Source organism: Vigna unguiculata, chromosome 1, assembly GCF_037176805.1.
Source record: "Vigna unguiculata cultivar grain cowpea cultivar isolate G323 ecotype 2 chromosome 1, ASM3717680v1, whole genome shotgun sequence".
NCBI lineage: Eukaryota > Viridiplantae > Streptophyta > Magnoliopsida > Fabales > Fabaceae > Vigna > Vigna unguiculata.
In genome coordinates, this window is record NC_140792.1 from 48,157,517 (window position 1) to 48,171,133 (window position 13,617).

Sequence of the window (13,617 nt, forward strand, 5' to 3'; positions counted from 1 at the left end):
TACACATTTGTTATGCGAACTAGTATGTGACAACTAGTATGTGACCCGTGTTTACGCACGGGTTTATTTTCTTTTATTTTTATAAAATAATTATTATAATATTATATTTATCTAACTTAATTTAGTATATATATATATATATATATATATATATATATATATATATATATAACTATTTAAAATATTAATAATATTATTATTAATTTTTTAAAATTTTAAATTTTAAAAAATCATAAATTTATTTAGTAAAACTATTTAATATAATAATATTTTTTATAACTAAAAAAATACTTATAATAATAACTATTATCAAAAATAATAATAATTATTATTATTATTTTTATGCTAAAAATATTAATGTCAATTTTTATAAATTTATTCGATTAACTATAACTTTTTAAATTTAAATAATTATGCATATAAAAAAGTAATTTATCAGTTTTATTATTTTACTAATTTTTTTAATTAATTTTTAAATTTAAATAATTACTTGAATGTTAAGATAAATTAATAATAAAATAAATAAAAGATATAAATAATCGAGACATATTTTTATAATAAACAAAAATAAAATATGTGTCTAAATGTTATAATCATAATAGTATCACTATAATAATATCCTACAGTAATAAAATATCACTACAATAATAATATTATTATAACAATAATAATAATATCATTGCGATAATAATAATATTACTATAAAAATTTTAACCTTATCTTCTATATGTTTTACTTTTATCCATGATATTTCAAATATTAGTGATAATATACATATTTTCTTTTCTTTTCTTCAAATATTTATACATATGTTATTACAAATTATATATTATTATTATTATTATTTTAGTTTTTATATATATAAACCGGTTCGTAACCGTTTACATAACAATATAATAATTATTAATAATAACATATATAATATAATAATCAATAATAATAATATGTAATGATTAATTATTTATATAATAAATATTATTATTATTAAAATACGCATATATATAATGATAATAAATAATATACACTAATTAGATATAATAATAAACAACAAAATTTATCTATATAATAATTAATAATAATAAAATAAATTATTAATAATAATTTTAAATTATATACTTATTATAAAAATAATAATACTAATTTAATATAATTTAAAAAATAATAATTTTTTAAAATTTATCAAATAATAGTTTTTAAATTTTAACATTTTTACTAATTTAAAAATTAATTCATATATTTATAAGGTTATTTTAGTATTTTTAATTTTTTATCTATTATAATTTTTTTTTATTTTATCTATCATATTACTCAAATCATTCACTAAGCATGTGTTCGTTTTATGTGATTTGTTGTTTGAAGGGAATGGAGAAGACGGGTTAGAAGGTGTTTATTACGTTCGTTTGCGCTAAATAACGAACGAGTGAAAACAATACTTTGCGATATTCATCACTTTTTCAATCTTGCCTAATGAGAGTAACTTTGAGACAATTAATCTAGCAAAGACTATTTTATCATGTATCATGCTTTATAAACGAACACAACAATGGAGGATAAAATAAAGAAAGTTGGATCACCCACTCAAGTGCGGAACCAATCCACTATGAGGGATCCAATCCATCTATTATTGGAACCAATCCAACCAACGATGACCATGTTAGAAGGGATCCGATCTCATATTAATTGGAATCGATCCATGTGTGAAGTTGGAAGAAGGGATTCGATCCCATATTACTTGGAACCAATCCCATTTATTACAATACACTGTCAAAATAATGTATTATTTTATTATTTTTATGATTTATTTTTCAATTTTTAGTAGTAAAAAATTAACAAAGTAGTTATAATTCATACAAATACCAATTTACATTACTTATTAATAAAGGACAATATGGTAATTTACCTATTACATATATTAAAACATTTTTTTTAATCTATCATATCAATTAAATCACTCACAAACTCTCACAAATCTTACTTCAAAATTCACTAATTATCACCTCTAAGGGGGTGTTCCTTTGGGGGATGGACATGCAGGAGAGTGTGAAGATAAATGTGTGTGATTTTGGTGGATGGAATTTTGTGTTTTTTATAGTGGATTTAGAGGGTAAAGTGAGTGAATTTAGAGATAAATTTTATAAAAGTTAGTGAAAGATTTATTGATGTGATAGATAAAATAAATTATAAAAATAGATAGAATTAGAAAGTTACCAAAATACCCTTGATGGAAAAAGAGAATAATTTTGTAATTTGATGTTATAAAAATAATTATAATTAATTATTACAAATTAAAAAAATAAAAAAATTTTAAAATAAAAAAAAAATTATGAATGTAAAAAAAAATACAGTTAAATTTTAAAAGAAAGTTAAACAATTAAATTTTAAACAAAATTTATATAAAGTTTTAAAAAAATAAAAAAAAGTAAAAAATAATTTTAAAAAGTTAAAAAAAAAGTTAAAAAATTAAAAAGAAAACCATGACATCGGTGTTAGTCCTTCAGAAAACAAGGCACTGATTACGTAACTGGTGTCATCCCCTTACATAACACACAACACTGGTGCATCCCCCTCTATAACACACAACACTGGTGCCATCCCCAACACACAACATCGCAACACCTCTCACAACACCACCGCAACACCATAACCCAATGCACGACCACCCTTTTCGTCGACCACCACACCCCAAACCATCCTTTGCACATGGTTTGGCAAAAGCTGAAGGGTAATTTGGTAAACAATTGAGTATACTCTGATTATACTTGCTTATCTCTCCTTTCTATCGTGAATGAAATAATACATCCATCCCTCAAATATTCACTCCCATATCCCTTCGAATCACCGAAACCAAACACGTTCCACAACCAATTCCGCACTCCCAAATTCAGTGAAATAGTGCAACACCCTGAAACGAACAGGCCGTAAATCCCTTAAAAAACAACAACACACAATTCACTCTCAAATTCACTCAAACACATCTTCTCACCCTCCCACAAATCCATCTAGCCAAGTGAACAAAACCTAACTCTCATAAAATTTATCTTCAAATCTACTCACTTTACCCTCTAAATTCACTACAAAAAAACACACATATTCATTCAAACACTCTTCCTCAAATTCATCCACACAAAGGAACACATCCTAAAAGAAAAAACAACATTTTTTACAAAAATGAAAAAAAAAATAATGTTTTTAATTGACTGAAGTAAACGTTAACATATCTATGAAACATATTTAGCTGTTACATTAAAATGGCATTCATTCCATCTATTAATTTGAAATAAACAATATTGATATATTTTACTTCAAAAAATGTTTTTACTATCATACTTCGTTGATATAAATTTTGAATATTAAAAATAAATATATTAAAAGAGGCCAATGATTTACTTAAAAAGCGCGTATAAACATAAAAAATACTAAAAACATAAACAATAAAATGACACTTTAGTCATTAAATATCTGCTTATATATTTCTACTACTCATTTTCTGATTAATTAAATTTATGGTGAAAACCGGCTTGACACTTGAACTACTTATTTTGCTATTATAATGTTGGGACAAATTTTCCAATATTTATAAAAGATGATTTTTTTTAAAATAAATTAAGAATAATTTATGCTTTTCCATTTCTACATTATGATTTGATTGAGTGGAGAATAAAGGGTGAAGAATAAAGTGAACATCTGAAAGTGTTTATTGCGTTTTTGTCTTAAATCTTCCATCTTATTCCCCTCTCTTCTGCTGACTCTTCTGTCTGGATCGCTGACATTCATTGTCCAAGCATTCAAGGTTGTATTTTTATTTCAGATGTTATCATCCATTATGTTCTTCCTTATATTGCAATTTCATTTCCCTGCATCTCCACCATGCCAAGTTCATAAATGGGAGATCGATGCAATTGTACTTATTAATGTTTGAAATGTATTGGGATTGCATCCAAGTTTCCAGTTCGAACACTGAAAACAAAATTGAAACAAAGTTCCAATTTTGTTGCTGGGATTTTCTTTCTTCCTTCTCTTTTGTCTCTGGTTTCATTCCTGTTTTTTCTATAGCAGAGTTTGTTCTTCCCCTTTTGAAAGAAAGAAAAGAGTGATGGTTGAATGGGATTGGTTGAGCCTTTGTAAGTTGTGAAGCCAAATTGCTGAAAAATAAAATGTTACTATGGTGGCAGGGATTTGGCAGTGAAAACACCATTGGAGTGATTTGTTACTTGCTGTTTAACCCTGCTATTTATAACCTGAGGGAAGCAAGGAAAAACGGAGCAGAATGCCCAAAAAAAGAGTGGCATTTGTGTTGATTGATGGGTTGGCTGATGTGTCACTGCCAAGGCTTGGATTGAAGACTCCTCTTCAGGCAGCAAGAGTACCCAATTTGGATGGCATAGCATGTGCTGGAGTTAATGGACTAATGGACCCTGTTGAGGTTGGCTTAGCTTGTGGAAGTGACACTGCTCATCTTTCCTTGTTGGGTTATGATCCTAGGGTTTATTATCGTGGTCGAGGAGCATTCGAATCCATGGGGGCAGGATTGGCCATGTCACCTGGTGATATTGCTTTTAAGGTTGGTTAAAAACCCTATTTTCACCATTTTCCATGCTTATTTTTGTTTGAAGCTATTATACTTTATTTCAGGCCACAGATATTATCCCCTTCCTGGATGATTTAGATAGCGGATTGCGTTGAAAGATTGATGCAAATTTGAGATTCAACCAGATTAGATATTTTTCTCAAATTTTAGCATATTCTTGGCTAATTTTTTTTCATGGTTAGCAAAGAATAGTAACACTGTTAGGGGCACTATCAATGTTCTGTCTTCTTTCCTTGCTTTCCTGGATGCGATGACTTCAGAACAACTTCTCATTTGATAAATTCTGTAAAGGATTCCATATTTAATTTTAAGATTTAAACCATGTATATGTTGGTTGGCATCAGTATTCTGATCAAGTTTCTAAAATTACTGATATATTTGTTACATAGATTGTGCTTTCTTTCTATGTTCTTCTGTTGAAGTTGTTAATTCTTAGCCTTGTCTAAAAGTGAGTTTTCTTTGCATTGTTCATGTTAATCACTCAAAACATTTTCCTGCAGTCAAACTTTGCTACCCTTGATGAGAAAACTGGAATAGTCAGCAGTAGGAGAGCTGACAGGCACTTTGAAGAAGAAGGCCCCATACTCTGTTCTGCCCTAGATGGATTGAAGCTTCCATCATTCCCTCAGTATGAAGTCAGAGTCAGGTGAAGATGCCTAAGGTTGCTATAGCATTTAATGGTTAATTGTTAATGTAGGTTACCACTTATCATGGATAATATCATGTTTTCAAGGGTTAATTGTTGCACTTTATTTTATTTGGCTTGAAGATTTCTTTCAATTTTTAAAAATTTCAAGTAAAATTGACTACTAAATGATTACTAGTTTGGGAACTCAAGATTTTTGATAGCTAAATCAATGACTATTATCTACCAAAAGAATTAACCGTTTTTATTTGTGATGGCTATTCCTCTATTAGGTATGCAACAGAACATAGATGTGGAGTAGTTGTTAAAGGACCAAATTTGAGTGGAAATATATCAGGAACAGACCCATTAAAGGACAACCGCTTACTTTTGAAAGCAGAAGCTTTAGATGATTCTCAAGAAGCAAGGAATACTGCTGCTGTTGTTAATGAATTGTCCAAGGAAATAACAAAAATTCTGGTTTCACATCCTGTGAACGCTAAACGTGTTGCAGAAGGGAAGAACATAGCAAACGTAGTCCTTTTAAGAGGTTGTGGCATTCGAATTGAGGTCTGTTCTTTGAGTTTATATCATAGCTGATTCATTTATTTTTCAAGCATTAAAGTGATGCATAAGAAAAGCGGTGATACATCTTAATCCATTTACATATTCTGCTACCTTAAAGGAAAGCCCATCATACATGTGTATATGCATTTATCACTTAAAATTATATATCACAGGTTACACCATTTTTAGATAAACATGGTCTGTGGCCATGCATGGTGGCTCCAACAAAAATAATTGCTGGCTTGGGCTTATCACTCGGAATTGATATTCTAGATGCTCCTGGAGCAACTGGGGACTACCGAACTTTATTAACATCAAAAGCATCGGCAATAGCTAAGGCACTCTCGGCTCCTTTACAGTCCTGCCCCAAAGTGTTTGTACCTGGAGAGGATGAGTTTAAAGCAGGTCGCTCTGATGGCTATGACTTTGGATTTCTTCATATCAAGGTCATAAATTTACAACTTTTGTTCTTGTTATCTGCTTTTACTTTTCAGCAATTTGCCTCCTATCTGTCCCAGAATCCCATTTTATATATGGGGAGTTTAGTACCATCTTTTTGCTGCAATGCAGAAATTAAGAAGTGTTAATTGTAATTCAATCTCTAGCTTAATGTAAAGGATTTGATGCATATTGTTTAGTGCTGCTGCTGCTCCTGCATAGACTAAAACTATCAAAAGATGATGATGAATCCAGGAAAATTTAACTGGAAATACAAATACTAAGCAATACAATATCATAGTTAAATGTTCAATCTTTTGCTACTGCTGCTTCATTTCTCATTATTCTTATACTGTTCTAGACTATTTTTACTTCTACCCTTTTGGATTATGTGATAAGACTTTGTGTGGTACTGTAGGCAATAGATGATGCTGGCCATGACAAGGCGAGCATCCTGAAGGTTAAAGCATTAGAAGCTGTTGATACTGCAGTGGGGCAGCTTGCAAGGCTTCTCTGGGAAGCAGAATCATCTGGAGAATATCAGTTTTACCTTTGTGTCACAGGAGATCACTCTACTCCAGTAGAATATGGTGATCATAGCTTTGAATCAGTTCCATTCGCCATGTGTAGGCTGAAAGACTTTGTTGGTGCTATTGGGGAATCAACTGTTCTCAAAACTTCTCTTGATCCATTTCCCATTCCCAGTGTCAAGTCTGGTGAAGACTTGCTTAATGATTTGGACACAAAGGAGGGATTACACAAATGTTGTGAAGCTTACAGTGGTGATTCAGTTTATGAGCTGAATGAAGTGGCTGCTGCAAGAGGGTGTCTGGGGCGATTCCCTGGGGGAGAAATGATGGGAATTATAAAGAAATTTATTAGCTTAGATGAGAAAACTGCTTAACCATGAAGTTAGGACTCTCATGTCACTTGTTACTTTTTTATTCTCTCACTGACATTTAGTGACTTAAGGATCTTTTACATCATGTAGAATAAGTTTTGTTTTTAAAAACAACAATGTAAACTCAGCATCAATAAAATTTTCTTTGTTGTTTTTGTTCATGCTAGAGACACGTGAACTCACGAAACCCTTGTGAGCCTCTCTACCTACCATGTGTGAAAGTAGGGGTGGCACAACGTGCCGGTCTGACTTGTTTTGGCTCGGTCCACTTGTGACCTGTTAAAAACGGATCGGGTCGGACTGGTCCGCCATCAATAAACAGGTTGGATATTGTAATCCGTCCTTTCTTAAGGTGAGCTGGCGGACTGGCCCGCGGGCTGACCTGTCTTTGTTTTTTAATTTTTTTAATTTTTTTTTAACTTTTTATAAATTTATGTTTATAAATCTATTATATATATATATATATATAAATTTATTTATATAATATAAAAAAAGTATTATTTTGTAATTATTTGTAATTTTAAACATAACAAAAATTAAAAACAAATAAAAAAACAGGTTGGTGGGCTAGTTTGCGGGCTGACCTGTTTTGGCCCGCTAAACTAGCGGGTTAGGCAGGTCAGATTATAGAGGGTTGAAAATTTCAACCCAGCCCGTTCTTTTTCTGGCGGGTTGGCGGGCAGGCCTGATCCATTTTGACATCCCTATGTGAAAGGATCGATCAAGTTTGTCGTAAAAGTGTGCACTTCATAAATCATTCATTGGTTTACCGCCTTGAATGATGTTGACAATTATTTAGTTTGGTGATACGTAATTGTTTTAAGTGTTTGGTTCGAAATGTTTAGGTGATTTTAAATTTAATTGTACTAAAAAAAACACACTCACCAATTACTTAAAAGTCATGAAGATGTAAGTAATATGAATAAATGGATTAAATTAAAAAGAAAAACACAAATTCCAAAAGATATGCAAGAACAAATTACTTAGGAGAAGGAATATCAAGAGAAGATTTTGGTTTGGTATATAACTATGGTTAAACATAATTTTGTTTTTTTTTGGGATAAATGAAAACCATACAAAATAAAATAACAAAAACTTCTTTGAATTTGATTGAGATGTGTGTTAGAGTAACATCATCTATAACAATATATAAAGAGATTTCTTTTTTGTGTCCATATTTTAAAATACCAATTTTATCTTTAAAATATAATTATTTATTAACTTTTTGAAAATTGACCGTTATTTTTATAAGTTTTTTTTTAAAAATCGTCTATATTTGCTTCTTCTCTTTTTCTCTATTTATCAACGGTTATTCTCTCATCTTTACTGATATATTTCACTTTATTTTTAATAAATATAATTTTATTTTATATATTAACTTAAAAAAATTACATTATCATCATTTACTAAAATAATATAACGCATATTTAAAAAATGCGTACATACATGTGCGACAGCGCCTGTGTGTATGCTAATAACAAATATAAAAATGATTCCCTCTTTTGTGTCCACATTTCAAAATATCAATTTTACCCTCTAAAATATAATTATTTATTACATTTTTGAAAATTGACCGTTAATTTTACAAGTTTTTTTAAAAAATCGTCTATCTCTGTTTCTTTTTTTTTCTCTATTTATCAACAATTATTCTCTCATATTTTCTGATATATTTTACTTTATTTTTAATAAATATAATTTTATTTTATATGTTAACTTAAAAAATCACATTATCATCATCTATTAATATAATATAACATATATTTAGAAAATGTGTACACACGCGGTGTGTTGTATGCTAGTTTTAATGTGTGATACAGTAAGATCAACATGATTTTATTTCCATTAAAGGTAATAAAGACAAAATAGTACAAACAAAAGGAATTTTAAAAAATTATATGAAAAGAAAAGAAAACGCACTTATTGTATGAAATAAAAGAGTTTATTAAATCTATATTTTATCAAGTTTGCACAGTAAATTACGTTGGTATTTTTTGAGATTTCGTTACATTTCTCTTTATATTTATTCTATTTACTCTCTTGGTTTGCTTTAAAATATATTAAATTGTTTAAAAGTGAAGTTGATTATTACATAGATGCAATCACTGACACTGGTTTTGCTCGTATTTCTTTTCCAAATGGGTTTTGCCAATATAGATTTTGAGTGGAAAACACAAGGAATGAAATTAAAGAGTGCATGGCTCACTTTTCATATTGGTATTTGTATTGTTGATTTGTCTATAATCTAATTAATTTTATAGCAAAATCCTAATATTAACTATATTATGATTTTATTTCAAATAATTTATATAAACATTTGTATTTCGTAAGAGAAAAACAAATATATTTATTGAGAATGGAATTATTTTAACAAATCTAATCAATAAATCATTTACTTGTTATTATTCTTAATTTATATAACTAAACAAATATTTATAAATAATTATTAACATATTCTCTTATCGTAATTTTAAATTCGGTGTGAACACTCTTAGTCAGTTATCCGAATCGAAGGTAATTCTCATTCGGATAATTCATCTTTTCTACAATTTTCTGAATCCATGAAAAACTAAAAAAAAAAATGAAAATTTGATCATTCCCCAAGCAAAGAGTATGTTTTTGTTTTGTCCACATTAATCTTTTGTTCATCTTTCTGTCGATTTTTATTAGTAGAAGAAAATATGTTCTACTATTGTTTGGTGGTTCAAGAAATAAGAAGTTCTTTATTTTTAAGTCTAATATCAAGTTAAAACTTTGGGACTTGTGTTTGAAATTAGATTATCGCGATAATTTTTTTTTTTATTATTATAATCCGGTCAATTTTATTTAGGTAGTTTTGTTGAAAAATGATTAATTATGTTTATATGCAATAAAAAAAATAATGGAAAGAGTATATATTATTAAACTACAAGAACAAAATTGCTATAAAAACAACAATAAATTATATTTTTTAAAATCATAACAACAATCATATTAATGTGAATCCATGTGAATATGATAAAAGAGAACAACAATGAGGTTACTACAAAAAAGTAATACAAACAACAATTTTAAGACAAGAAAAACATATTATTTTCATTAATGTTCAATTCACCGCAACAAAAAACTTTCACACCTTATTAGAGTTGTAAAGATTCTCTTAAAACTAACTAAGAACGAAGTTCATGTACCTTTGCACATTCAACAAATATGTGTTTTCTATTTTTAGCACGATAGATCAATTCCAATAGTTTTTTCTCTATTGTTGGTTTAACTGACAATTTTAGAAAGCAAACGAAGGTTAGGTGCTTATTCTTGAGCTGAAATTTCGCTCACCTAATGGTACATGTCATTACATGTATTACTTTGAGCCACTATATATACATGCACCTAACAATTATGAATAACATCTCATATTAAGAAGTGCTTGTTCAATTACCTTATACTTTTTCAAGTTCATAATTCAGAACAAGGAAACCAAAAAATGGACAAATCCCAAGACATGAGCCATCAAGCTGGTCAAGCTAGTGGACAAGCTAAGGTGAGTTTAGCACTTGTACCATGTCCCATGTGTTAAATATATTCATTTCCTTATATTTTTGAACAACATTCTCGATTATAGTGGCATAAAAAGGATTAATGTTGTTGATAATTTAGGAGAAGGCTAGTAACATGATGGATAGTGCAAGCAATGCTGCTCAATCTGCCAAAGAATCTTGCCAAGAGGTTAGAACATTTGGTTGATCAATTCAATTATGTTAACAGTTTATAACAAAGTATAATCAGAATCGGTCACTAGGACAACAAAGATTTTTATATTAATTAGAAAATGCTTTATTTGTCGATTTTAGACCCATCATAAATACAATCGACATATAAACTTTTTATGCCAGTTCAAGAATTGTTCCATAAGAAGTCCACGTTCTATGCCAATTTTGGATCTGTCATAAAAGGTCCACTTGGGACAAAAAAGTTTGTCATATCTATGATAAAAAGTTACATTCTATGTTGGTTTAATACCATGGAAAATCACACTTTCTATAGAAAATTATACTTTATTTAAAAATAAGGATGATGAAAAACAGGTTTGAGATAACCTTTATATGGATGCAATACAATTTACTTTATAAATAACTTATTTTCTTATTGAAACTACTTAAATGAAAGAAAAAAGCTTTTCCAAACATGATGCTAGATTATATAAAATAAACTCAAAATTATGGAGGATTTTGATGAAACTGTGTTATGGTGTGTAGGCTGGCCAACAAATGCAGGCAAAGGCACAAGGTGCTGCTGATGCTGCTAAAGACGCAGCTGGGGCTAACAAATGAATATAATGGAGATTTCTTCAAGCAACTATTTATATCCCAAACATTGGTTTTTGGTCTATATGCATATTTAGTTGCGTATGCTATATTTTGCTTCTAGCATTTTTTTCCCTTTTCAGATGGATAAATAAGATTGTTTATGTATCAACCACTTGAACGAAGGTCATATTTGTTTGTAGAATTATCATATTATAGTTTACAAACAACAATATATTAATGCAATTTATGTCCCATTTTCTTCTTCAAAATGTTGTTCTTGTGTAACTCTATTCCAATGCTTAGGTTTTATCTCAAATACATATAAGAAATTATTTATTTCCAAATAATTGATATTGAAGAATCAAAATATAATTAAGCCTTAGTTTAATTTTGTTTCCATTAACAACAATATATTAATAATTAATATAATTAAACATGTAATTAGTTTGTAATAATTATATATATATATATAAATTATCATTAATATAATTTTCAATTTACAAAATAACGAAATATTAAGAATAATTAATAAAAATTAAACATATATTTCGAACAAAATTAATAAAATTATTATTTTCATTTTAAATTTATAATTATTTTATTATATTAAAAGTAAATATATAATATTTTAATATGTAACTAATTAAAAAAAGTAATAAAATGTTATATTGGAAAAGAATAAATTATCCAGAAATCTGAAATATCTTAAATTTTGTTACATACAGTATTAACTTACTTGTTAATTATAAAGTGAATTAAAGAGAGCATAAGTCAACTTAGTAATGTTGGTAGAAAATAAACAAAATAAAAACGAGATTTTATAAGTTTTTTTTCATTTTATTTTTTTCCATTCTTTTTAATCAAATACTCTTAGGAGTACGCAATGAATTAATTAATACTTCAATTCTTGTCATGAATAAAAGCCTTTTTCTTTTACAGCTCATGACAAAAACTTGTAAATAATATAAATAAGTCGTCAAAATCAAAATATAATGATAGTTTATTAAGATATTTCATTTACTTTTAAAATTATAATATTTTCAATAATATGTAAGATCCTTTCAAGAATTCTAATATATAAAATGTTAAAATTCAAACAACGATATTTTAATTATAAAAGTCTCATAAAATTTGTATAAGTGATAGTAATTTTAAAAATTCTTCATTACACTTCATTTTTTATCTATTCTCACTTATTTTTTTTTTCAATTATTCTGTTTCTGTAATATCAAAATGCCCCGTTATAAGCTGTATTAAGGTAAAGAAGAGTGTGAAATAAGATTAATTGATGAAACTTTTTCTACACTCAGACCATGTTTAAGAAAAGAACAGGGCAGAGTTTTTAAGGAGCATGGGTCAAGGTCCTCCCAAATTTTTCTAATTTTATTTTTAATTTTTTAAATTATTTATGACTAATATTTTTAAAATTATTTATACTTTTAAATTTTTTAAATTGTATGTATTTTTTAAATTAGATAGTATTATATTAAAAATTAATAAAAATTAAATTAAGTATTTTTTATTTTCTTTTATAAAGTACAATTATTTAATATTAATAAATAATAAAATATAAAATAAAATAAAATAATAAATTTTTATTAAAATAATTTTTATTTTTTCTTCTCATTACACCGACAGAGTTCTTAAGGAACATGCGGGATCACAAATTTAATAAAAAATTACAAATTTCTAAAATTATTCAGAACTCAAGATATAAATAAACCTTAGTTTAATTTTAATTCGACTAACAATAATATATTAATGATTAATATAATTGAGCATGGTTTTTAATAATTAATGTTAATATATAATTTTAAATTTATAAAATAACAAGAGTGAAAATGAAAGCTATCTGAGAAATTCATCAGCAAGAAGCAAGTGGTACACACAGTAACAGTGAAAATATGGTTGGTTAAGGTGGTTTCGTTCTTTACCTGCTTGAACGAACAGATTACGTCAATGGAAAATATGAGAGTGCAAAAAGGATATTTAAACTTTATAATTTTTCATGTTTATTATTCACCCAAAAAATTTCGATTTTTCCATGGTTTAGTATTTATTAAAAGAAAATAATTAATTAATAGTTTTATATATTTTTCTGATTGCATTCCATATTAACAATTTACCTCTTCTAACTAGAACAATTTATTTTAATCCATAGTTTTTAAAAGTTTGTAATCAAATTCTTAAAAATTAATACTTCATGTAATAAAAT

At 27.6% G+C, this 13,617-nt stretch overlaps 2 protein-coding genes across 4 annotated transcripts; both read left to right on the plus strand.

The window, feature by feature from the left end:
• Positions 1-3,623: 3,623 nt before the first annotated feature.
• LOC114196003 (uncharacterized) lies at positions 3,624-7,280 on the plus strand. Of its 3 annotated transcripts, none has more exons than XM_028086478.2 (6): positions 3,624-3,790; positions 4,173-4,561; positions 5,089-5,234; positions 5,507-5,783; positions 5,954-6,226; positions 6,637-7,280. In XM_028086478.2, the coding sequence occupies exons 2-6, from the start codon at positions 4,268-4,270 to the stop codon at positions 7,120-7,122; spliced, it is 1,476 nt and encodes a 491-aa protein (XP_027942279.1). In that variant the 5' UTR covers positions 3,624-3,790; positions 4,173-4,267; the 3' UTR covers positions 7,123-7,280. The 3 variants fall into 3 exon arrangements, with proteins under 3 accessions (XP_027942279.1, XP_027942287.1, XP_027942296.1); XM_028086486.2 differs by having other exon boundaries at positions 3,674-3,790; positions 4,057-4,561; XM_028086495.2 differs by having other exon boundaries at positions 3,677-3,790; positions 4,054-4,561.
• A 3,222-nt stretch (positions 7,281-10,502) lies between these two features.
• LOC114179747 (uncharacterized) lies at positions 10,503-11,671 on the plus strand. Its single transcript, XM_028066217.2, has 3 exons — positions 10,503-10,636; positions 10,753-10,821; positions 11,352-11,671. Exons 1-3 carry the CDS (start codon positions 10,580-10,582, stop codon positions 11,424-11,426), a joined length of 201 nt encoding a protein of 66 aa, XP_027922018.1. The 5' UTR covers positions 10,503-10,579; the 3' UTR covers positions 11,427-11,671.
• Positions 11,672-13,617: the final 1,946 nt, after the last annotated feature.